Here is a 26,606-nt window from a genome sequence, read left to right on the forward strand (position 1 = left end):
AACCGGTTTGGCTCAGTGGATAGAGTGTCAGCCTGAGGATTCAAGGGTCCCAGGTTCGATTCTGGTCAAGGGCATGTACCTTGGTTGCAGGCACATCCCCAATAGGAGTTGTGCAGGAGGCAGCTGGTCGATGTTTCTCTCTCATCGATGTTTCTAACTCTCTATCCCTCTCTCCTCCTCTCTTTAAAAATCAATAAAATATGTTTAAAAAAATAGGAGACAGCAGGGGAGGGAAGTAAGTTGGAAGTCCAAGAAAGAGATTGTTTTGATGAGAAAGGAGTGGTCACTCAAAAATGAAGACTGAAAATTCTTTGTGAATTTGGCAATATGGAAGCCATCGGTGGCCTTGGAGTAACATGTTTAGAAAAGGGAAGGGCTGACTGGGTGATGAGAGACTATAAGGTGAGTACCAAAGGTCAGTGAGTGCAGACAGGCCTTTGGTGACATTTGAAGAGAGAGATAAGAGGAAAGTAGGAAGGAAAGCAAGCAAGGAGCCGAAGCTGGTTTGGCTCCGCGGATAGAACATCGGCCTGTAGACTGAAGGAAGGATCCCAGGTTTGATTCCGGTCAAGGGCATGTGCCTTGGTTGTGGGCACATTCCCGATGGGAGTTGTGCAGGAGGGAGCTGATCAATGACTCTCTCTCTGCCATCGATGTTTCTAACTCTCTATCTCTCTCTCTTCCTCTCTGTAAAAAATCAATAAAATGTTTTTTTTTTCAAAAAAGCGAAGTAAACGAGAAAGAGCTCATGCGCATGAAAATGCAGACAAATACATACTAAATGGTATGACAGAGAGGATGGAAACAGCAGAAATGAAATGCCATTCCATTCTACAAAAGGCTGGGGGATGAGTTGTTGACATGGGACTCACGTCTTTTTGCCCTGAAAACCAGGGTTGGGCAAGAGAACAAAAACCAGTGAGACTAAACAGAGGCATTCATCTTAGCAACTGGCATATGAAGACAGGGAGATGGGGTAGGCCTGACTCACTGAATCTTCTGGTCACTTGCAATTTTCCAATGACCACAGAGACACAGTTGAAAGTCACTGCCTCAGCCAAGCAACCACACAGGACCCAAGAGGAAGCAGAAAGCAAAGGCAATAATGAGCACGTGTGACCAGAATGCCACTGGAGCGTGCTGATAAACAGCTCTATTTGTGCCCCCAAAAGCGGGCTGGGTGTGCCAACTGAGCAATTCTCACACACATGAAGAACCACAGAACCCCGTGGGCTCTCCAGCTGTGTATACATCCCGTGGCTCTTCTCAGAACCTTGCAGGAAACTTTTTCAGGGCTTAACCTCAGGCTAAAATGCTTGAAGCCGTGCTAGAGGAAAATGGATATGAGGAAAGAACAAGATGAGATGTTGGCCTGTAGATATGATTGACTCACTAGAACCACATCCTCACTGCTCTGCAGGCAGAAGTAAAACATGGGGACTGTCCATAAGAGACGAGTAGGCAAGCCCGTGAACAGGAGGTAGACCAGATAGCTAAAATGTCCACGTGCTTCACACACTGAATTTCAATTATTTAATGCCCAAAGTAAATACTGGGAAGGCCTATAGAGCTCACATTCTTATTAGTGAAAAATAGCATTCCGTAAGGCAATTGCAAAACTTAAATTTGTGATGACAATTTAGAAGTTCATATAAACACAAATAAAAGCCAGCACTTAAGAAGGGCCACATATCAAATATCCCTCACTTGACTTGCTCTGCTTCTGAAGGAAAAGGCTCAGATGCTACAATAGCCCTGTGATGGAGGGCAGGCAGGTACAGCTGACAGTTTTCAGACTGAGTGGAGAAAAACAAAAACAAAAAAATCGTCACTAATCCTAACCTTCCCGTTGTTGCCATTTTGTTTCTTTCCAGATGCAAAGACAAAAGGCAATCTTAAAGCAACCCCAAGCTAAACTGTTTGTATACCATGAGGTGCCTATCATTTGGCAATTTTCTCGGGACTTAGGAATGGACAGACTTACCATAAATAAGTCTATTTTCCCCTAAAGGAAACTCGTTTGTTTCAACCAGCAGGCTCCAGTCCTGGTGCCCACAACCCGGGCTGACACAGATAATGCCTCAGAGGCAAGATGCTCCCTCACAGAGGCCCAAAACCCTACTCAGTGAATCTGAGCAAATGCAGGTCCCTCCATCTCCCAGGCTACAGCTGGCACCGACCTCTGCTGGGGAAATCCAAAGGCAAATGTTTCCAACGCCAGTCAAATCTTTTCCACTTCATGAACACCCATGTCTTCTAGGGCAGCTGCGACGGTGCATGTTTTTGCAAATGAGATCCTTACAAAGTGGTAACAATAGCACGTGATGGTCACGGGGACACGTATCCTTTATCAAAGTCTTTTCTCATGCACCCGGCCATTTGATTTGATGTTCATATAACTTTGTGAGGGGCCCATGATTTCAGGAAATTGGATTAATGGTACTGGTCCTGACTCAGAAGATCTGAGTCCCTGTTGGACAGTGCTCTCTGCCTTCCTGTGACCCAGTTTGCACATCTGCAAAGAGCAGAACACTTCAAAGGATTGACGTTGAGAGTCAAATATGATTGTCAAAGGTTTTAGCACAGAGCCTGGCATATGTAGCTCCGTGGACTGGAGCTGGCACGCTTACATCTGCTGTCATCACCACCACCACCAATGAGGTCTCCTGGCTGAGCGCCAGCAAGATCCCAAAGTTAGAAACTCAACCAGAAATAGAAGACGCTGCTCCTGACTCCCAGTCCATTGCTTGTTCCAGCCCATCATGGGAGCGACTTAAAAAGCAGCAAAAGGAAGGAAAGGGTGGCTCTTGGGTCAATCATGTGTTTTAAATAAATGGAAGCCAAAGAGGGCAGGACTGTGTGGCTTGAAGCTTGGACGAAGGCGTGTGGCTTGCCCTTGGCTCTTGGTGATAAATTCAAGATTTCAAGCTTCTGGCAGCCCTCCCAACCTCCCAAATTAAAAAAAAAAAAAAAAATGGGGAGAGGGCAGGGCAGAATGGGGTGATCACCTCCCCCAAGAGATACAATGGCAGGAGGGACCCTTGGTCCCCATTCAGCATGCTCCCAGGACCAAGGCCCGAACCCTGCAGACAGCTTTTTACTATACTGGAAGCCACACAACATGGTTGGCTTCAGAACAGATCCGTTTTCTTGAGACTATATGCCTCCTATCTGGAGAATATACGCCTGCATTCATTTTTCAAATACTCAAGTATTTCTGAGGGTTCGGACACACCAAATGTTCCAGGAGCCCCCCGAGAAAAGAACATTCCAGATCTCTACCTCCTTTCCAGCTCTGCTCCTCTCTGAGCTTCCCTTTGGTACTTGAGGCTGAACGGGGAGGGGGGGGGAGGAGAGAGGGAGTGGGAGGGTGTATTTTACAGCATTTACGGTCACTGCACTCACCTACACAAGAGGCAGGGACTGGAAGCTTCCACGGCTGCAGAGTGGGTTTTCCTTATTTAAAGATATGCAGCCAGTTAGATTTTTTTTCCTGGTGCCAACAATTAGGAATACACACTTCCTGTTTCTAAGCAATTTCAAGTTTAATTAGGATCCTTTAAGCCCCATTTGTCTTAACAATTTGACAGCTCTGGCTTCCCCTTCCACACCCACACTTTGCCTTTTTCACACTGTTCCCCGGTTATAGTGTCTCGCTCGGTGTAAATGCCAGGAGGGGAGGGAAGCAGGCAGAGTGCAGATCGTGTGGTTCTTCTCTGAGCACCGTTCACAGGCACCTGGAGGAGTGGTCCCTTTCCCGCTGCCGACAAGGGCCTCTCAGGAAGGATGAGAGAGTCTCAGTGAGATGTGCCTGTGTTAGGGGCTTCCGGGGGATGAAGAAGGTGACGTCACAGGGAGACCGTGCAGGAGAGCGCCCTGTGTGTCCATTTAAATTAGTTTCCCCATCCACAACAAGTGCTTAAGAAGCAGGAGAGCGGGCGAGATGCATAATGCATCGTGTCATGATGCATAATAATTAGGCCTGCTCCCCACCACTCGGCTCCCCAGACTTTAAAATCTCCCTGAGTGAGCACTTTGTTCTAAAGGCTTTGACAAAAATGCCATTTAGGGACTTTCACATTTACAGCGAGGCAATCTGTCATCGTCTATATGCGAGAGGGGAAGAGGAGAAAGATGTGGCGGGCTGCAGGGTCCTCACCTCCCGGCCAGGGCCCACCCTGGGAAGGTGGCACAGGCCGTCCCTGCAGGGCCCGTGCAGGCAGAACCCTCCCCCAGGGGTGCACGGCCTCTCACAACAAACAAGAAACTCGCAGGAGACAACCATTCCTAGCTTACGCGTGAGCAGAATGATTCACTCTTGGAACAGCCAACGTGAAGTGAAGGTTTGGAAATAAATTCCCAACTTTTGTATGGTTTCTCCAATTCCCACCAAGACGAAGGTTGAAGGTGGGATGGCATGAAAGACATTCTTTATTCTATGCCCAGCCGGTGTGGCTCAGTGCTTGAGCACTGACCTATGAATCAAGAGGTCACAGTTAGATTCCTGGTCAGGTGGTGGGTTTGATCTCTAGTGTGGGACTTTCAGAAGGCAGCCAATCAATGATCCCCTTTCACTATTAATGTTTTGATCTCTCTCCTTCTCTGAAATCAATAAAAATATATTTTAAGAAAACATTCCTTATTCTAAAACATCATTTTTAGAGCATGCGATAAAATCTAAGATAATGCTCTATTTACACAACTAAAAACCCCTGGGGAAATGAATAAATGTTCAAAAGAGAAAACAGATGACATTGGGAATGGACATTGTTACTTTAAAATGATCATTCTAAAAAAAATAAAGGCACTTTTTTATATTTAAAGTAAGTTGAGGTCTAACCTCCACATGAGCTATTCCTCCTTGAAGTGGGGAGAGGTGAGAATGTGGGTGGAGTCAGCCCCACGCAGCGCACTCCTCCTCAGCCACTCCTTCCACGCTGAGCACCGTGTGTGCTGGGGTCTTTACCACAGCCCGGGGCGACTACCCACGGACCCTAAATGGGGATAACAGAACAGCAAGCCCCTAAAAGCTGGTGGTTCTAGGCCAGTGGTCGGCAAACTCATGAGTCCACAGAGCCAACTATTAACAGCACAACGACTGAAATTTCTTTGGAGAGACACATTGTTTAAACTTCAACTTCTTCTAACGCCACTTCTTCAACATAGACTCGCCCAGGCCGTGGCATTTTGTGGAAGAGCCACACTCAAGGAGCCAAAGAGCCGCATGTGGCTCTCGACCCGCAGTTTGCCAACCACAGTTCTAGGATTAGAAAGAAAGGGTTAATGTCAATGATTTAATGAGTGAATGACTAATGGAGTTCAAAAGGCGGATTCAAGTGACCAGAAAAATGGTCTTTCCGCTAATTTAACGTTTTGCCATAACTGAACACGAACTGCCTTGAGCCACAGCACTTGGCTGGGCTGCACCCAGGGACAGGCACTCTCTGACCCTATGCAAACTCTCCCAGGCAACAGGGTGGGCCTTCTCAGCAGAACATCCTCCTGGGCTGTCAGCGATGACACTAGTTCTTAGAGAAAAAGGCCGGGATCAAACCTGAATGGCTGTGCGTACACGTTTTCAATTGCAGCCGTATTTAGCAAGAGATGATGGTTGGCCAGACTCTTAGGACAGATCACGCAATACAGCATCATGTATTGATCTGCCCTGGCCTACACTTTCCTTTCCAGGTTCTTCTATCCTTCCCCTTCATGCATTTGGAATCACATCGATTGTCTAGAGCCGGGAGGCAGGTCAGCTTGGGCTGAATCCCAGCTCAGTCCCAAATCATATTGTGTCTTCTGAAAGAAGTCAATTTGCATCTTTGATTCTCCCTCCCCTCTTGTCTCTGAAACAAAATTTTGACAGGTGGTTGCCCAAGTCCCTTCCATCTCTAACTGTCCATGGTTCTAGGACTCTGAGGCCTTAAACCTGGGAAAGTAGGGTGACATGGTCAGGAATGGGATGAGGTGGAAAGATGAATATTTATGGAGGAATATATGTGTTGAGATGCATAAATGAAGGCCTCAACACACACACATACACACACACACACACACACACACACACACACACGTGTGTGTGTGTGTGTGTGTGTGTGTGTGTGTGAGAGAGAGAGAGAGAGAGAGAGAGAGAGAGAGAGAGAGAGAGAGACCAGAAATATAAAAGTCTTTGAGCAAAAAATGAGAGCCATAAATGTATATTGAGGGAAAAACCACAACAATATCTTAGAGTTGAAGTCCATAGTCATGAAAAAAAAGATGAAGAATGGAAAAGCAAGAGCGAGGGTCTTTGGATGAGGAGCTCATGTGGCTGGAACCCAACTCCATCTAGGATTTACGCCAACTTAAACATCAGTGACCCCTCAGGTTTGAGTGTGGGAATTAACTTCCTTATTGAGTAATAACTTCTCTAGAGCATAGCAATAGGTTGTATTTTATTATGCCTTTAATTTAATGAGTTGCTTTTTTAACAGAAATTTTTATTGATTACAGAGAGGAATGGAGGGGGAGAGAAAGATAGAAACATCAATGATCAGCTACCTACTGCACACACCCCCTGCCCCTACCACCCTCTCGCCACACACACACCCTTCTGAGAATCAATCCCCAACTCCGGCATGTGCCTCAACCGGTAATCAAACTGTGACCTCCTGGTTCATAGGTTGACCCTGAAGCGGCCCATCAGGCTCTGTCACGTCTCCGTGCTGCGGCACTGTGTCGACACAAGAGCACAATATTTGGGAAGCCACCGTCTCCCCAGCTTGCAATGATTTCTCCTTCTTTCTGTTTGGAGGCCTTTGTGGTAGCTCAAACCTGAATGTCATATGGAGCAGCGCACTGGAGGGTTGTTTGTCGCGGCTTCAGTAAGCCACATGCTGCTGCAGCATTTAAGGCTGTTTGTTTAGTTAACCAGAGTTGGATTATGGTTTACAAAGAGGCATTTCAAGAGATTCAAATAAACGAAGGCATTCCACCCAGAAATAAATAAATAATGCTTAATCTAAGGACACAGATTGTGGGTGTGAACAAGTATGGAAGGGAAGAAGAGAAAGGAAGAGAGAAAAGGGATGGAAAAACATAAATAAAAAAGTGAGACAGTGATGTGGCATGTGAACTGCCTTGTGCATTCATTTGAGGTTGGAGTGATCCTGAGTCCTCTTTTACTGATTTTAGGAGCAGAGAAACTTTGGAAACTCACAACAGGGAGTACGTGATTTCACATGTTTTTTAGCCACATCAGAGATTCCCATGAAACACAGTATATAAATAAGAAAAAACATAATCGGTGCTTGGGAGTTGACATTTTAGAGTGGTGCATCTTAAGGTTAATTTAGTTACACCGAATGGCAAAAATTAGAAGACGTCATAGCTGTGGTTCCCCCTTCCCTTTCTGGTTCAGACCAAAGGGAACCTAAATGTATCTCAATTACCCATAAAATAATAGATGGTGATTGCTACAGTGGAACCTTACCTCAAGCTCCCTGTCAATTTTAAAATTTTTGTATGCTTCCCTTTCAAGAAAAAAATGTGAAAAATGGAAGGAATTAGGATTGCTAGTTATTTATTTATTTAAGTGGATTAATCTTTCGGGGTGTGCCCTCTGACTGGTGCAAACTGCGGCCAGTTTTTAGCATCTCTGGCTTATGCTGTGATAACTGAACTGCAGAATGGCCTTTCTTATGTGCCACAAAGCCCTGCCCCTGGTTTCATTTTGTCACACAGTTTGCATGCAGGCAAATTCCACAGTCAAAAAAAAAAAAAATAGTATGGGCAGTAATTAAGCATATAAGGCCACAAACCTATCCACACCTTTGCTTACAGTAAGTCTACACAGAGAGGTGCCCTCAGGGGGGAAGAGAGACCTGACCTTACAAGTAGTCGAGTTTAGGGTATCCCCACTGACCTGCCTCTGGACCCTGTCCCTCACCTGTCCATCCCACACCCACCACCATCCTAAGGCAGCTGCCTCCTCCCTGCCCCTGGGGAGGGCCTGCGATTGGTTGCCCTTCCATCAGCGCTCGACTCTGCAAACGTGCCTGTACATCACAGCCAAAACACAGCACTGCGTGCTCACGTGACTTTAAAATTATGAAATTGACACATAAACCTCAAATTTGATTTGAGATTTCAATTCAAAGGCCTCCATATTCTGTTGTGGCTCGCTCCCATGCTTAGAGGCATTTTCTGCAATGACATTGCATGGAAATGCAATGGAGCTACATGCTTCCCCCTCCATATCCGGGGATATCTCTGCTTTTCACCTTTATGTCTGCCACTCTCTGCTGTCCTCTCAAACACACACACATCCTGAAACCTCCGTCCAGCCCCACTCCAACCGGCTAATCAGAAGCGGGTCTGCCTTCGTCAGCAGTACAGAACTTCCTCTGCCCTTCCAAGGGGGCACCCACCTCCTGCCCAGCCTTTCTGGGGTTCTGAGCTTGTCCTCTCTGCCTTGGAGCTTTGCTGTGACTTATAAGAGGGGGTGCTCTTATTTCCTCAGTACTCTTCAGTACACTGACTTGTCCTCACTTAGTCAGTCAACAAGAGTTTAAGAAAACATACCTACATGTCAGGCCCTTCCTAGGATCTGGGGATACTGTGATGGACAATGCAAAATCCCTGCCTCTGGGAGCTTACAGTTTCGCACCCATAATAGGTGCTCAATAAATATTTGCTATAATGTTCTTGAACCAAACATCTTCGCTTTACCCGAGGCATATATACTATCTTTATAATTATATAGGTATTAACATTTTTAATTAAGGAGTTTTTATTGTTATGCCTCTAGGAATGGGTCAGAGTTGAAACGCCTAGGGAATAATGTTTGTTGACCTTTCAATCACTAAGCATGTCCAAATCTTCCACATGGAGAGAACTCCCGCAGGAAGCAGAGGTAGGATCGTCCAAACTCTTTAAGAAACACACCCCCTGGATACTTGGGTAAAATACAAATTCAGCTGCAGTAATGAGATTGGGTCTTGTATTAACAAAATTGGTTTGTGTCCGTTTTCATAAAGGCCTCAACCGATACAGAATTCACATTCAATCTCGGTCTCCAATTACCACTTTCAAAAAACATCTTTATCTAATATTTGGGCCGTGAGAAGACTGATGGTCAGTTCAGGACGAATTAAACCTCCTTAAAGACAGAAACTCAATTTAACTTGGGGGTGAGTAAAGATCCCACAACGTAATATGAACCTAACCTAATATGTCACCCCTCCTCCAGTTTCACTCTGAAGCACACTCACTATAGGTCATAAATAGTCCAATACCTGAAAAGGATAAAAGTTAATTCACGGTCTCTCACTTACCTAAAAGAACTCAAGCAAGCGAATGGGGGTTGACAAGGAAAAGTAAATGAATTTTTCCACTTACACACTGATTCATAAAAATTGATATTTCATTTTCTCCACACAATTCTTTATTGTTCAGCTTGAAAGCAAATGTATCATAATCATTCTCACAGCTGCAAACAGGCCGGTGAAGACACGTGACTTTGTTTGCAAGACCTGGCGACATTCAGATGTGAAGAAAGAAGTCCTGAGTCACAATCCTGTCTGACCACGCCCATGGTCCTGGTCTCCAAAGCCGATCTCATTTCCTGGGAAACTGACTTTCTATTATAAGAACGTACTCCCTGGCCTGTGTAAGGACAAACGGAGGGTACACAGGCCAGTGGGTGTGTAAAGAGGCACAGGTGGAGAGGGGGCAGTTTTGCCATCTGACAACTGTATGGTGATGGCGACCTGGAGCTTTGAGCATTATAAGAAGTAGCATTTCACAACTAGCAACCAATAGTGTCAACCGTTATCATTGACATTATCATCAGCATTATCATAATTATCATCACTAGTGCGTATAACATGGAAGCAGAGGACCTAAACACCTTAGAGCAGTGATTCTCAATCTTTCTGATGCCACAACCCTTTAATACAGGTTTTTTTTTTAATATATTTCATTGATTTTTTTTGCCCCCCCTCCCTCCCATACATACCCTCCCTCCCCAGAGTTTTATGTCCATTGGTTGTACTTATATGCATGTATACAAGTCCTTCGGTTGATCTATTATCTCCCCCAGATCTTCCTCCCCTCCCCACTGTAATTTGACAGTCTGCTTGTTGCTTTACTGTCTCTATATCTGTCTTTTGGTTCATCAGCTTATAATGTTCTTTATTATCCATAAATAAGTGAGGTCATGTGGTGTTTCTCTTTCATTGATTGGCTTATTTCACTCAGCATGATGTTCTCCAATTCTTCATGTTGCGGTGACCCTCAACCATAAAATGATTTTCATTGCTACTTCATAACTGTAATTTTGATACTATTATGAATCTTAATGTAAATATCTGTTTTCGGATGGTCTTAGGTGACCCTGCTAGCGGTTCCGACATATGAGGGGTCTGAATGTGTTTGGAGACCGCAGCTGTAGATCTTGGTGTTATATTGTAGCAACTAGACTCATGTCACTTATTTAACTTAGGGCTTCTGAACCTCAGCACTACTGACATTTTGGACCCAAAAAGTATTTGTCCTGGGTTGTCCTGCGCATGGCAGGGTGTTTAGCTGCCTCCCTGAGCTCCACCCACTGGATGCCAGTAGCAGCTCCTCCTTCCCCGGAATACCAAGAACTAAAAGTGTTTCCATGTGTTGCCCCGTGTGCCCTGCAGGGTGAGAGTGCCCCTGGTGAGAATCACTGACTTAACTGAAAAATGCCATTTATCAGGAGCATACCTCTTTTTAACTTACTTTTCTTTAAAATATGTGTGTGTGTTTTTTAATTTACTTTAGAGAGGGAGGAAAGAAGAGGGATAGAGAGATAGAAAGATCAATGATGAGACAGAATCATTGATTGGCTGCCTCCTGCAGGCCTCTACTGGGGATCCAGCCTGCAACCCGGGGATGGGCCCTGACCTGGAATCGAACCATGACCTCTGGTTCACAGATCAACCTTCAACCCCTGAGCCACAAAAGCTGGGCAAGAGCATACCCTTTTTTTTTAATGATCAAATTATACAAGGAGGGAGGAAGGAACCTTTTTTATCCACCTGCTAAAAATAATAAGCCTGAAGCAAGTCCCAAGGAGTTTACTTCGTATCTCCTGGCTGTTTAGAGCTTTATAATAAACCATAACATCTATACTTTTTCTGCACTTCAGAAAAAAAAAAATGATTATATGCCAGACTCTGCCCAGGCAAAGGCCTCGAGAGACACAGCAGATCCCAGGGACGGGCACCTCTGAAGGGTCACCTATGACTGAGAAAACACTGTCCCTTGCTCCAGGCTCCCGTGTGCCCCGAGCCGCTGAGAGATCAACACAATGTCCCTCTACCTGCCCACCTGACAGCAAACCACCTGTGACTTAGGACATCAATACTGCAGGCGGGAAGGCGTCAGACCCCGGGGAAATCGCCCTGTCTTCCCTCACCCTCACAGTGTGCAGCTAAGCTCTGGTTTTTGCCCCCAGTTTCCAGGGAGGAAGAAAGAAATGATGATGGTGAGAGAAGAGACAGCCCCCCCCATTTCAGGCAAATGCGACTGCAGTACAACAGCGATTCTTCCAGGGCCCTGGCTGTGGGTCAGACGGCACCTACTGGTATGCATTCTTTTTTTGTTTGTTTTAGTATATATATATATATATTTTTATTTTTTACTGATTTCAGAGAGAAATGGAGAGGGAGAGAGAGATCAAAACATCCATGATGAGAGAGAACCATTGATTGGCTGCCTCCTGCACAGCACCTCCCCACCCCCACCCCTGGGGATGGAGCCCGCAATCCTGGCATGAGCCCTTGACCGGAATCAAACCCAGGACCCTTCAGTCCACAGGCTGTCACGCTATCCACTGAGCCAGACCAGCTAGGACTGCCGTTCATTCTTATGGAGAGATGTCAGAAACCTCAGGGAAGACTACTCCACTCTTATTAAGGCAGGTAATACACATTTTCCATGGGTCAGTCAGGATGATTTGATCTAATAATAAACCTGAGTCATACAATCTTTCCTCTGTATTTTTTCTAAGGAACATGTTTAACCATGCATCGTTAGTCCTGGGTCTACCACAGGCTATTGGACATGATGATGAGAGTAACCAGGCCTTTTCCCGGGGGTGGGGGGATGGGGGGGAGAGGTGAAGGTGGCCGCCTCAGCTGGGAATTACCAGAGAACAGTCTCTGCAGTGCCACGTCGGTTGGGAAAACTCCAAATCAGAAAGGGATCTATTTTATTATATTTTATTGATTTTTTTTTTTTAACAGAGAGGAAGAGAGAGGGATAGAGAGGGATAGATGATTCTCAACATCAATGAGAATCATCGATCAGCTGCCTCTTGCACACCCCCCACTGGGGATGTGCCCACAACCAAGGTACATGCCCTTGACCAGAATCAAACCCGGGACGCTTCAGTTGGCAGACTGATGCTCTATCCACTGAGCCAAACCGGTTTCAGCAGAAAGGAACCTATTTTAAACTGATGTCTTCTTCTGCAAACTCCCCCGGCACAGCCTGTGCCTTCTTAGCAGGGCGCCCTCCCCCCTTTTGAAGGAACGTGGGCGTGGGAGCCCAAGGCCGCGAAGACGCGGCGCTGCCCTGATTCCTGTCGTTATGAGTAAGTAGAAATTACGTCTCTCCAGCCTACGAGGTCTTTCATGCCGTTTTCTGCTAACGCTAAAAATCAAAACAGCCGCTCTGAAAGATAATTTCTATCCTGAATCACAATAAAACCGCCAAAGCATTATAACATCAAACTTGTTTAAGATGCCTGGGAGGGAAAGTTATTTTTAATAGGATCTAAAATAGGATCTCAGGACACAAAATGATATTTTTAAAGGTTCTGAATTTAGGCTTCTCCCCAGCACCACCTTCGAGTCTATTTTAGCTCAAAAATCAAGGACACAGTGGTTGGAGAGGGTTGTTCTGCCACTAATAACTGCCCTCAATTTTCCCACGTATGTGACAAGGCCTACGATGCATACGTGTCCTTATTCACCATGTTCTCTGTCTATGACAACTGAGGGAACATGCTTCTGACGATAAATACAGCCAATGTGGGGTCATTCACCTAAAAGAAGGGAGCAGAGGCCCAGAAAACCCCAACAAGCACGTGATCCCCAGCCATCTGCTTCAGGCTGTGGAAGAAGCGTGTGTCCTGAGACCTCAGCCATGGCCTGTGTCATGTTCCTGCATTGGAGCAAAACCTCAGCTGCAAACAGATCCCTCCAGTCCTGTCTCCTTCAGCCCCAGCTCCTCTAAGCTGTTCAGTACTGTAACCCAAACACCCCCTCCCCACCGACCTCTCGCGTGGAGCCATGTGGTCACACTGAAGTGACCCAGCTGTGTCCGTGCAAGAAAGAGCAATGGAACCAAGCCCACAGGCAAAGCACATGCTAGCTGCTACCCTGAACATAAACTATGCTAAGACAATTTTTAAAATGGCGCACGCGCACACACGTATATTTATATATGTAGATACCAATATGTAGAGATAGTACACATATGCATTAATCATTCTCACTCCACTAGCATCCAAATTCAAAGTGCCCCAGGAAGGACCCCGCCTCCCTCCACTCAGGGTCTCCCCTGTTAGCAGCCCCCACTGCCACTCTCTCCAGATCTATCCAAGCCTGTCCCCCAATATTCCCTCCTCAATAGAAAGTCCTCCCACAGTGCACTGGGGTCCACGTGAAGCTTGATTGGGTTGCTTTTCTTGCTATGCCTGACTTTCTACCTCACACAGGAGCTGGGCAGCCCTTCTCAAGTAGATGGTTCTCCAGAGTGAATGAGGGGCCACCTGGATCCAAATGGCAATGCAGATTCCCAGGCCCTGCATACCCATGGCTGCCGCACCACACTGGGTGGTTGTCAGACCTGGGAAACCGTGCACAGACTATATTAACCACCAGGTGAGCCTGTGCACAGTCACGCTGTGCAGCCCTGGGGAAAGGGGGCAAGGGGGGGTGGCAGGGAGAGAGAGGAAAGATGGCAAAGATCCACATCAGACCTAGACCCAAGGAGCTTTCAAACCACGGCCTGTTCCCAAAACCAGGCCGGCGTCGGAGCCTTCCAGGGGAGGCCCGTGCGGGAAAGGCTCTCAGAAACTCCCATACCTTCTTCCTCTCTGAGCCAGCCCGCCTGGGAGTGGAGGCCAGGGCCTCTGGTCCTCCCCTGGGCAGGTCCAGGCAGAGGCACTTGAACTAGAACAGAACAGGGCTCATGGCATCCACGGACACCTGAGTCTGAGGCAGCCTGCATCCTCCTTCCTCCCCTCATTTTCCTGTTCTCCCCACAGCGGGGGAGCGGTCCTTCCTCCATATTCTTGGTCTTCTCCCCACCTTTATGTCCACTGCCTCCAAGCCCCTGATTCGGCAGAAGCCCACCTCCTCAGCCCCAGGGCGATGGGGCTACGGGGGTGGGGTGGGAGGGAGACGGGGAGTCCCCTCTGACCATGAATAGCAAAGGGGGGTGTAGTTAGTGATGTGAGCCCGCCCATGGCACAGATGAACCGACCCCTGATCCAAGAAAATACCCGAAGCAAACCCCAAGGTCACATCTAGGTCACACGTTCCTACCCAAGTATCTCCATAAATACCCATCCAGCCTCCTGTAAGGCAGCAGCCAGCAGAGACTGGTTCTGGTGAGGCCTCATCCATGTGGCCATGTCTGGTAATTAACCATGCCACCCCCTCTCTGCTGGCACACCAAGGTACCAGACAGCGGCGGCCGGCGGACTTGGGCTCTGCCAGCCTGAATAATTTATGAAAGAATGCCGTTCCTTAGAGAGCATTTCCCGTTTCTCACAGATCTCCTCCTCCCTGGCCGGCCTGAGACACAGGTCTGCCCTTTGCAGGGCCCGGTAATGGCCGGGGTGACACAGCCTGACCGGGGGTGACGCAGGCCCCGTGGTACCCTCCCTACGGCGCTGAGCTGCCTGCGGAGCCCGTTGCTGGGGGCCTGCAGCTCGTTTCTGAAATCTCACACGTCATATTACAAAGCCTTGTTATTTTCACCCTGGCAGCTACAAATCGGTTATTAAAAACGCTCTGCCGCCGATACAAAGAGGTAAACACGGTAATTGCACAGACCGGGGCTTGGGGTGTTCCGGGCCCCGTGGGAACCCGAGATCAAACCCAGCCCCGGAGGGGGAACCGGTGCACCTGCACTCCTCCTGCTAATGAGAGAGGGAGTGACTCACCGGTTCCCACAATGCAGCTCGGGGCCTTCGCAGGAATCAAAAAGGGAATAAAATATAAAGACACAGGATTCCGGCGCTTCTAATGATCCCCAGGCTTCGCCTGTGTCGTGTGACATAGGAGGAGAGATCTCCCCATCACCCCGAGGCTGGGGGAGTGAGGGAAGCACCGGGACCAGGGAGAAAAGCCAAGCTTCATTCAGAATCGGGAGCAGGAGCAGCAGCAAGCGTCTCCGCTGCCATCAGCCATTTCCAATGACACGGACCTTGGCTGTGCGACATGGGCCACTTCCACCAACATCCTGTCCCCCGAGGCAGCCCTGCACCTGGCTCTGACCCCAGGGTCACATGCCCATCATGACGGCCCCTGAGGATGCAGAAGGTACCCTGGGGCTTGGGGCTCCCCAGGCTTCCCTGGGAGTGTCTTCACCATCGGTGTCTGGCAGAAGCACCCCATCATTTGAAAGCTCGGGTATCCAGAAAGAACAATAAACTGACTTCCGCTATGTTTACATACGATGGACAACAAGCATTGCTTAGATTCTGTGTGAAACCCGCTAAAACACTGTCTCCTGGATTCTCATTTTCATAGTCCAAGAGGCAAGGCTCCTGAATGGGAATTGGTAAATAGATGGTTCAGCCCTCTCTCTCCACCTCACCCAGCCCGCCCATTTCACAGACGATTCTTCATAAAAACAGAGGCAAATGCTTTCCCAGCATCAGGTTCGGGGGCAGGACAGGACCTGGCTTTCACCCCGATTTCCAACCTGAAAACCGGCAGGACTGCCACACAAATGCAAGGATCCCACTCGGAACTAGTGAAACCAAAATGCTCCGAGGAAGAGAGGCCGGCCTCCGGAGGAGGACGATTTCAGCTTCAAGAGCAAGTGCATCCTTTTTTCTTCATCCAGTTACACGTGTGTCCGTCAGACAGCCCGTGGCCGCTGCACCTGCCCCGTGAGAATGACCCGTCAGAAGAGCATAAGCCATGATTGAAATCCCCAGAATGCAGCATCTCGTTAACATGGAGAAACCTGGGACCATGGCCAAGACCCTAAATTTGAACGCCTCTCGCGTAACCACTGTAAGCATGCATACGGATTCGGCCAGAGAGGCGGCGCTTACTGGGAAATAAATATCTGTAACTCAGCATCTGACCATCCCCCAGGCACGTTTCCGGTAACATATACATTGGCTACCGACCCCCACCCCACCCCCACTCCGCCACGTGCGTCTAACATGGACTTAAACCCTGAAAGCATTTCTAGAAGGTTCTGCAGAGTCAAAGTGATTTCTCAATATTTCAGCAAAGGTCGATCTGCTTTTTTTTTTTTTTCTGCCCCCAAATTCTGTATGGTGCCGGGAGGTTAGGGGAAGCCGGCATGGAGTATGGAGGTGGTGTTTCCGGTTTTCAATCCTTCCTTTTCTCTCTAGCAGCCACATGTAAAACTGGCTTTCTATAAACAGGGCTGCTCGGTCACCCTCCAATCTTACTGCCTTCCAAGTAAATATAACTGAAATAAAGATGCAGGCAAGATACATCAGCCTCTGGATAGTAGCCTCTTTCCTTCTTTTTAGCACATCATTGATCTTGTCAACACCATTCATCCCCTCTCCACTAAACCAAGATATATTTAGTATATACATACATACATACATACATATATACATACATAATCCAGGGGGTTTAAAGACCCCAAATTAACACAATTCAATGTGGTTTTTTTTAAATCTTAAGTATTGATCTTCATTGAACAAGCATAGATCTCCAAAAATCAAAATACTGTAAGCTGTAAGACACCTCATTGATTCTTCTACTTGAATAGGAAACAAATTTTAATGATGAGAATGTATTCCTTTTATGTTACTTTGATGTAGGAACCAACTTTTACATTTGGTTCTGCTGCAGAATAAGAAAATAAGATAGCCCTAATTGGTTTGGCTCAGTGGATAGAGCGTCAGCCTGCGGACTCAAGGGTCCCGGGTTCGATTCTGGTCAAGGGCATGTACCTTGGTTGCAGGCACATCCCCAGCGGGAAGTGTGCAGGAGGCAGCTGATCGATGTTTCTCTCTCATCGATGTTTCTAACTCTCTATCCTTCTCCCTTCCTCTTTGTAAAAAAAAAAATCAATAAAATATATTTAAAAGAAAATAAGATAATGATGAGAAACTCATAAAGCTATAGAAAATGGTGTGTGGTGTTATTTTAAGAGATGATTAATGCCTAGGAGTTGAGCTTTGTGTTGATGTCCTGGGTGGCTCTTTGATGGAGAAATGAATTCCCAGGAACCTTTAGGAAAATCCGTGCATGTCCATATGATGTGCCAGGCTGTTTTTCAGAACCGACAGTGCATACATGTAGTAGAGGGTTTTGAACCCACCACAGGGCAGAACACACATGGGAGCAAGGGGTCCGCGGCATTTGTAAGCTTCTTTCTGTGACGTGTGAGCCACGCCATGCGGGAAGAGCACCTGGAGCCATCCTGTCACATGAGGTAATGGTGATGAGGTCCCAGCGCATATTCCAAATGTTAGCGGGAGAGGCTGGGCAGGGGGGAAGGAGATGGAGGCCAGAGAGAGAGGGGAGGGGAGGGACTGGAAGATGGGGAAGCTCCTTGCATCCTCTGGTCCTTCTTCATGCAGCCACTGAACATGGATGTCCGCCTCCTTGGTGCACACTTTCTGCACATGCGTATATAAGAACACACTCAGGCCTCTAAGGAGCCTGGCCTGTGCCCCTTCTTATCCAGGGAGGGAGGCAGCCACCAACCAAGTAAAGCACCAAAGAAAGTCACTCACCGCGCTGGGCACCGCCAAGAGACCATGCGAGGCGTCATGACAGCTCAGTGCAGATTCCGTTCTGGAGGAACAGGCCTCTGACCCGGCCCTGCCCAACCCCCTGATCAGAGCAATCTAACCCCAGACCCAACCCCGGGCTGTATGCGCTGCCCCCTGGTGCTTCCCTCCAGCTCTCTGGGTGGCGGGCATGTCACCTGCAGAAGGCACCCCTCGGCCTGCGCCCTGAGGACTGAGGACCGCCCGCACGGTGGGTCATGTCAGATTGCTGGAATCCCACGTCCCTGCTGCCTTAGCTTAACCCCTAAGGGAGGCGAGCAAAATGCAACTGGGAATTTTCTCTCATTTTCAAAACATGGGGGGGGGGGGGGAGAGAGAAGAATATAAATGTAGTGGGAGGAGGGGCAGGGAGCAAACAGATGAACATGAACATGTCTGTGCTCAGCTCTCTGGAACACAAAGAGTTAATGCCCAGGCAGGGAGAAGAGGGGCTGCCCCATCCCCCTGCGGGGGGACCCCCAGAGGACCCCAGGGCAGCCAGGAGACGGACAGGCCCGGGAGCAGCCTCCTGTCTCCATCAGCAGCAGGAGAAGCCAGCAGTGCCTCCTGGAATGACACTGGAAGGTCAGCCAATCCACGCGGGCTGCTCCTGGACCTGCACCTCCAGAGGAGACACAGTGGCCGCCCCGGGGCTCCCCTGCAGTGTGAAAGGGGGTGCGGCCCCCCAGTCCCCCCAGACATCTCTCCGCCTTGCTGTGGCCCCTCCAGATTTCAAAATATGGCTCTGAGCACGGCCCTTCTTGGTAACACTGGGAACAAAGAGAGCCGGACCCTGCCTGCCCGCTGCCGTAGCCTTGGCATCGCTCCTGCCCGGTGGATCCCGACAGGGGCTTCTGGGCGCCGTGAACTTGAGAAATCAAATCCGGGAGGACAGCCTCTGGCCGCAGCCCAGCCTCTCCCCTCGGAGGCGATGCAGCCGGTGCTGCTGATGCGGCAGCAGACAGTGAGGTCTGCCGCCCACTAGTGTCCTGAGGCAGGGACGCAATTGGCATGCAGGTAGCACCACCTTCCAGACTCAGCGCCCACGGAGCCCGCCCCCCGCCCCCCGCCCCCGGGCGCTCTGGCAGGGCCGCCCAGGAAAGGCCCAGGCCCCCTCCTGCCCGGCCCAGTGCCCAGACTCACAGGGGAACAAGAACATGGGGAATGGGGGGAGAGGGGGGACATGTCTCTGAGCACGCTGCTGCCTAGCCCCTGCCTGTTCCTTATGAATGAGGCACCTCGTACTCTCACCGCGGGATTCCAGTCCTTGAGTGAAACCTGGATGCCCTGGGTGTGGACATGCGCCCACTGAGAAATCCATCCTTTTATTTCCCAGACGTGGAGCTCCAGCCTCCTGCAGTGGCTGGAGGTCTCTCTTCAAAAAATTACCTTCTCTGTCTCCCTGCCCCCCTCCCCCCACACCCCTCCTCCCGCCCAGTTTGCGCGCTCACTGCACCAAGGCTCTTCAGGAAATCCTCCCGGGCCTCACCCCGGACACATCCCCGATAACACCCTTGGGCAGCTACGGGAGGTCCAGGAGCCAGGGGTTTCAATGAGCATTTTCCCGTCAGTAATCATTTCCCACGTGGGCGTGCTGTATCCAGGGAGTCACTGATGTCCTCTGGTGTGAGCTGTGGTGGCACCAGAGTGGCATCCAGGAGAGCGCCCAGGGGTGGGGGCACCGGCTGGCATTTGCTAAAGGTCTGCCTGGCATTTCTGCTTCGCCACAGAGGACATTTTGTAGGGGCGTGCCGCTTCAGAGACCTGGACATTCGAAATGGACCCTGACATTCTGGGGTAGAGCTGGAATCTGCTTAATAAAACCAGGCGGGGGGTGGGGGGAAGCCGAGAGGAGGAGGCCCTGAAATGACTGGCCTGACACCACGGACTTACATATATGTACGCGAATTAAAGAGAAATCCTCAGAAAGCCCCGAGGGTATATCTGTACCCACAAAGGTCTGCTCCTCCATTTGGATAAAACCCCAAGGGGATGTCATGGGAGTCCTTCCTGAGATGCACAGGTGACGCCTAAAAGGGTCTGGACCCCTTCCCCCCCCCCCCGTGCTCCCCCCCACTTTCTCTAACAACCACCCTCTCTCCCATCACTGCACACCCCAATGTCCACAGGCTCCTGAAAACAGCAGCACAGCCGAGCTCCCGATTCCAGGGCTCAGAAAAAGGCCACATCAGGGCCACACGTGTACATGCAACAGAGATGCAGGGATGCTGACAGAGATGCACCGTGTGCCATAAACCTGCTGATCAGTCTCGCTCCTGCCCGCCCGGGGGCCCGCCCGTGCTTTCAGCAGGAACCCTCTAGTATGTGCTCGTTGGGGTTAAGACTGAGAGAAGCTGTGATCACACACAGGCAGCGTGACTCTGTCCATAGGAGACATGGAAGGACGTGTGTGGACGTGGCTCTGAACATACATGGACCCAGTCACCCGAGGTCTCCCAGCACATCGCAGCGCACGCTGAGTGCTTTGGCCATGCCGGCCGCACCTGCACAGGTGAGGTCATTCATTCATTCAAGGCTTTAACCCACGACGCACTGCTCTCCGGCTTCCCGTTTTCACCTGGACCCTGCCTGCAGCCTGTCCGGCAACCACGCTTTCTGACACAAATCTGCAGCCCACTCCTTGCGTGGGGAACACGCTGCTGACTGCTGTTCACATGCAATGCATCTTAGGTTGCTCGCATCCCACATGTCAAACTGCATACTCCCTCACATGTTTTCCTTATGTCAGACCTGTGGATGTCTGTGGCCTAGCAGCAATCAGTTTGGGAATTAGAATTCATGGATCTTTGATCAAGCATATTCAGGGAGCTTTTTCAAAATCAAGGAAGACTGAAATAGAACAGTTGTTGAAAATATTTAGATATTTCTCTGTGTTTTTGCCCCCAAGTCTCATTCAGAGAGGAAGGCATCTTTCATTCCCCATTTTTGACAGACGGTCCTATGAACGGGCAGCAGTCAGACCGGACTCATTTTATTGTGGCTGTGAGTAGCTATGTTAAGGTCCTTCGCACGGTACCGCATTGAACACTGAGCATCGTTCATGGAAAAAACTCTTTAAAGCTGGCTTTCCCTCAAAAGAAAAGAGCCCAATGCTCTACAGTTTCTTGTTTTTTAATGCCTGGTCATGTAAAGAGAGGGCCATTTTCATGTAAGAGAGCCAGGCCTGTCGCCTCCTGGCATGTGGGATTAGAACATGCTACACAGCAATGCACACTATTCATTTGTGTGTACAGTCTGGACCTCAGATTGTGAAATCTGCCTGTGTTCTTCACTACAGTTCAAACCAGGGTGATGATCAATGTCTCGGAAAAGGCATAGGATGATAATGCTCCCAGAACTTCCTGTTCTGCACCCTCAGATGCTTTGCTTATATTTTCCACCCAGAAGAACACTCGAGGTTTTATACAATTTTCTCAATGTACGATTCTTTTATGATTACTTCAGTAAAAAAAAAACAACATTCAAATATGTATAGCATCTCTGTCTCAGAGGCTCTCAGAAACCCTCCCATGCTATTTCTGTCACACGAACCGTGGAACTGTCAAACATGGGCTGAGGGGCTGAGGATTATAACCATCATAACCTGCACAGGCTCATCCTGAGCCACACTCCCCACTAGATGGAGGTTCTGTTTCATCCTGGGACCCTGGTCTCCCCAAGGGGTCCCAAGACCAAGGCCCGGCGGGGGAGACAGGCGGTCATGGCTTTGTGGCACCGGACACGGATGTGAGCCTGCCTACGTGCCCTGGGCTCCGCAGGAGCAGCGCGGCCCAGCAGGCCTTCTGCGCATCACCACCCATCAGCCCCCGGGAGCCCGCTCCCCGCAGGTGCCTTCCCTCCTGGAGGCTGCAGAGCCGTGCAGTGCCCTCTGGGAGAGATGGGTGTCATGTCAGAACTTGTTGCCATCCTTCCCTACCCGGAAACCTCCGAATGAAAGTTCTGAACGCTTCGCTTTAGGTGATATTAGAGAGCAAAGTGGCATCTTAATGTGGATTTCAGGAGAGCTCTCCTGCTGCTCTGCCTTTCCTGACATTTTTTTTTTTAACAGAGTTGATGCATTTCCTCGGGCCTGTGGGTGTGTTGTGTCTTTAAGAGCCATCCACACAGGCCACGGACATGTACCCGCGGTACTAACACACAGCTACCCCCAGGAAAAGCTCAGTCTCCCCTCCGCTTCTGGTATGTTCTCACAAGGGCAAGATTTCCTCTCTCCCTCCCTCCCTCTCTCTCCTTCTCTCCCTCCTTCCTTTTTTCGACCCCCTCCCCCTCCTTCCCTCCAGGTCCCTGCCTCCCTCCCTCCTGGGGAGGGGATCCTGCTTAATGCTTTAATTTGAACTGTCAGCAAGTCATCTGTTCTATGCAGATTTGTGTTCCAGATCTGAACTAGGAACTGACTCGGCAGCCGTCCTCCCAGGCAGAGCCAAACGATGTCAATCCCCTCTCATGCCCACATGAGAGGAAGCCATTCATACATGTAAGTTCAGGTTTACAGAAGGTGCAGGCACACTTACTAATCAATGGGGTCTGGCTCAGAGCTACGGCTTTTCCGATGCCCGGGAAGAAAGCTTTTCCAAAAAGGTGAGGCTGGGCGGGCATGAGGCAAGCTAAGGCTCGGCACCCCTTTCCCTGCTTCCATTTGTGCAGCCACACATACAGGTGTTTTTAAAAAGCTGGTCCCCATTTCAGATGATGTAATGCTTATGAGTGCATATTTTTCTATAACCGCCTGCCTGCCTGCCTGCCTGCGAGGACAGAGTAGTACCAATGAGGTGGGGGCGGGGCGGAAGGGCAGATCTCTCTGAAGCCTCCACCGCGGGGGGGGGGGGGGGGAGGGGGCAACTGGACCCGGATTAAAGGGCACGTTTTAAATGCTCATCAAGCTTTGCACCTGAGGGCAGATGCACCTAATGGACCCACACCTGCCTGCGCCAGGACCGGCACGTCCCTTGGGGGCTGGGATGGGTCAGAGCGCCCCTCTCCCTGGCTCCCTGTCCCCACGCAGGGCTGGTGGAGAAGGAGGTGGCTGCCCAGTGCCTCCCGGAGTTGTCACTTTGCTGGGTAAGCTCCTCTCCATGATCAGAAAGCAGCATTTCCCTCCTCTCCTCCCAAGGAAATTAAAATAAAATAAAATAAAATAAAAAAATAAAAGCATGATCGTGTAAGCCAGCCAAGATGGGGACCCCAGGCGAGCCCTCCCCATGCACCCAGCCGCCCCCGCTCCCTCCCGCCCGCAGGAGACATGGACGCGGTCGCAGACCGCAGGGCTCACCATTCGCGAAGCTCTGGAACAAGGAGAGGGCCAGTATCCACATGCCCCTGCTGCTGCCCGGCCTCCCGCGAGCGCCGCGCCGGCCTCGCCCCCCGCGCTCCGCCCGGCTCCGCCGCTCGCTCGCCACCTGCCCGGGGGCCGCCGCCCGCCCGCCGCCGCCGCTGGGCCGCCCGGGCCGGGCTCCGGGGCGAGGGCTGCGCTGCGCGCCGCGCGCCTGCACACCTGCTCCCTCCCGGGCGCCGCGCCCCTCGCCGCGGCCCAGGCGGGCGGCCGGCCGGGCTGCGCCCAGGTGCCCTCGGCTCAGCGGGCCGCCGCCGGCCGCTCGGCAGGTGCACAGGGTCACCCCCTCCGCCGCGAGCTCATCGCGGGCTCCGCGCGCCCCGGCTGCGCAGCGAGCGGCCTCCCGTGCGCGCCGGCCTCAGCCTCCGCATCCAGGCAGCCGGCGGGCGGGCAGGCGCATCTTCCCTCTCCCGCGGCCCCGGGCGCAGTGCTCCCTGCTCACCTGCCCTGCCTGCCTGCCTGCGGGGCGCGGGCGGCGGGCACGGGGCGGGCGGCGGCGGCGGGCGGGGACCCCTCCCCTGCTCTGGCCGCCGGGCGCTCTGCAGTCTTAAAGCGGCCGCCGAGGAGTGCGGGCGGGCGAGCGGGAGGCAGGACCGGCGAGGGCGCAGCCACCGCGCGCTCACGCAGTCATCAGGGTGCATGCATGTCTCGGAGGCTTAAATAATCATCTCGCGGCAGCCTATTATTTTTAGGGATCGGCTCGCCGCCGCCGGCTGCACGGAAGACGCGGCCAGGGGTGGCGACGGTTCCAGAAGGCTGTCAGCTAAAGCGGAGGGGAGACCAGGAGATGCTGGCGGTGCGGATGAAAATGTGCGGCTGGCTTCGGATTTCCTATGTGCTGTCCTAAAAGCCCCCAGTTCATGTGCCTGGAGGGGGTGAGGCTTCCGAATCTTGGCTGCTCCTATACAGAGCTCTGTGGCTAATTTTTAATGATGTCAGATACACACTGTAAACGACACACGTAGGCAATTCTGATTTGGCTCTCTGAATGGTGAAAAAAAAACAGGGACTCAAATTGCTGATAATTTGAATAATTCCAAACATCTGGCCCCTCCTACATGGCTGTGAAATAAGCCAGTATGATCACACTTCCTGGATACTCTGTAAGGTTCTTGAAGTCATAATCATATTCAAATGAAGGTTTTCAAGGAGGCATACATCCTTACTTCCTCACTTTGCAAAATAATGTCCCCCCCAAGGGCCATGGCGCCCAAAATTTACAACCCAAGGCAGCCTGCCCAGGGCAGGGCGAAGGCCTGAGGAGGAGCATCTGTGGGGGAGGGAGGCCTCCTGGGAAATGAGTGGGCTTCCCAGGCACTGCCAGGCCCCAGGGGCCCCTCCAGACACACACCTCCAGCAGCTCACACATAGCAGGCAAAGCCAGTGGTGAGGCAGCCACAAAATGGTGCTTTACCCAGCTCGGGCACAAGATGGCCAGGCCCTGTGTACGAGGAAGGGCCAGCCCAGCCAGTGCTGCTGCGTGCTCGCCATCACTGCAGCTGCAGGTGGTCACGTGCTGCTGCCCACTCAGGACCTGAGCCCAGCCCTGCTCCGTCACACACACCAGTGTCCTCTGGCTCTGCAGGCGAGCGGTGCTCACAGTCCTTCCTACACGCAGGCCAGGAAGGCAGGGGGCGGGGGATCTCCGTCCCTGCATCCAGCTCCTGCACACATGCCTCCAATTCACAAATTCTTAACCGCACGCCAGCCACTCAGGAGGCGCCACTCCACCCTCGTAGTTAGCACTCAAGCCCTGGTTCAGGCAAACCTGCGTCCGAGCACAGCGTGGCCACTTCTCCACCCCGGGCCCCGGGCATGGCACTGTGCCTCGTTATCCTCATCCTCAGAGAGGAGATGACCAAGGCACAGACATGGAATGGTTGTGAAGACCTGGCGGCAATTCTGGCGGTCACGCCATAGTGATGGCTATTACCGAGGTTGGGAGCAGGGCCCACTGTATAATCTGGGTCCAGCACAAAATAAAAACGAGGGGCAGCTTTTCCAAAGAGAAAAGCACGCCATGAAAGGTACTAAAATATAAAAGCTACCCCTTTCTCCACCTGCCCTGGTGTTTTTATTTGCCATTTAATGCCATGCTGCCTTGGGCATAAGAATCGTCACGGGTGACTGCACGTGACTCAGAGCAGCACCAGTGACCCACAGCTACCACCCTCTGCTGGTCCAAGGTGCTGGGTCCCCGGTCAGGGTTTGGGTGCGGGGAGGTGGCAGTCAATCTCCCTTCCCACAGACCACGGCCCCGGTGGGTACCCGGTGATGGAAGAGCCGGAGGGCTGAAGTCCCTGAGCTGGGAAGTGTGGTACCTGGGCCTCAGGTGGGGAGAGGCTCGCCCTGCTCAGCACGCTGGAGGAATGTGCCATGAGAAGGCCACCCCAGCTGAAGCTGGTTTGGCTCAGTGGATAGAGCGTCAGTCTGCGGTCTAAGGGTCCCAGGTTCAATTCCGGTCAAGGGCATGTACCTTGGTTGCGGGCACGTCCCCACTAGGAGGTGTGCAGGAGGCAGCTGATTGATATTTCTCTCTCATCGATGTTTCTAGCTCTCTATCCCTCTCCCTTCCTCTCTGTAAAAAATCAATAAAATATGTTGAGAGAGAGAGAGAGAGAGAGAGAGAGAGAGAGAGAAGGCCGCGCCATGAGGCAGGGACAGCGGCTGCCAGACCCTGCCCTCCTATAGCACCCGGATGCAGGAACACGTGCCCTATGTGCATGCTAGGCCCCAGCAGGCAGACAGGGGGGTGGGGGTGGGGGTCACAGAGCAAGGTCTTCTCTTCCGACATGAAGACCTACTGAAAGCAGCGGTGATTGCAGAATGGGGAACAGAGCTGGTCAGGGTCCAGGGCACCATGGGGGGAGTGGCCAGCCAAGAGGCCTCCCCAGGAAATGGCGGCAGGTAAGATAGTTTGAAAGATGTAAATACAGGAATAACATTACTTTTCTAAATTAATAAAAATTTCAAGATGGCAACAACAGAGCATTTAACCCCAAATGCGAGCCCTTTTGGGGGCGGGGAGGAGGGTCTCAGTATAAGTACACTGGTCCCACCCTCCGTGGGTATCTATCGAATGCACCTGCCACAGACGGAATTGGTGAATTATCTGGAATCGGCTTAATAGAGCAGAAAACTCTTTTCACAAATGTTTTAAGAAAATAGTTTACATAAACACAGTTCTCGTGAAACGGTCAGCTCCAGGATCAGACACTGCATCTCTCCAGGTCA

At 50.7% G+C, this 26,606-nt stretch overlaps 1 protein-coding gene across 3 annotated transcripts in view; it reads right to left on the bottom strand.

The window, feature by feature from the left end:
• The window catches only part of DSCAM (DS cell adhesion molecule), a 394,883-nt gene extending 370,781 nt beyond the window's left edge, over positions 1–24,102 (bottom strand). For 2 of the 3 annotated variants that reach the window (XR_006742300.1, XM_036446832.2), the window contains exon 1: positions 23,313–23,468. Coding sequence is in view for 2 of the 3 variants with exons in the window: in XM_036446832.2 (XP_036302725.1) it covers positions 23,313–23,355 (43 nt within the window). In the remaining variant the exon portion in view is untranslated. Of the gene's footprint in view, positions 1–23,312 lie in introns of all 3 variants that reach the window. The other variant, XM_036446831.2, reaches the window with a different exon arrangement.
• Positions 24,103–26,606: the final 2,504 nt, after the last annotated feature.

Source organism: Pipistrellus kuhlii, unplaced genomic scaffold (assembly GCF_014108245.1).
Source record: "Pipistrellus kuhlii isolate mPipKuh1 unplaced genomic scaffold, mPipKuh1.p scaffold_m20_p_2, whole genome shotgun sequence".
NCBI classification, from domain to species: Eukaryota; Metazoa; Chordata; class Mammalia; order Chiroptera; family Vespertilionidae; genus Pipistrellus; species Pipistrellus kuhlii.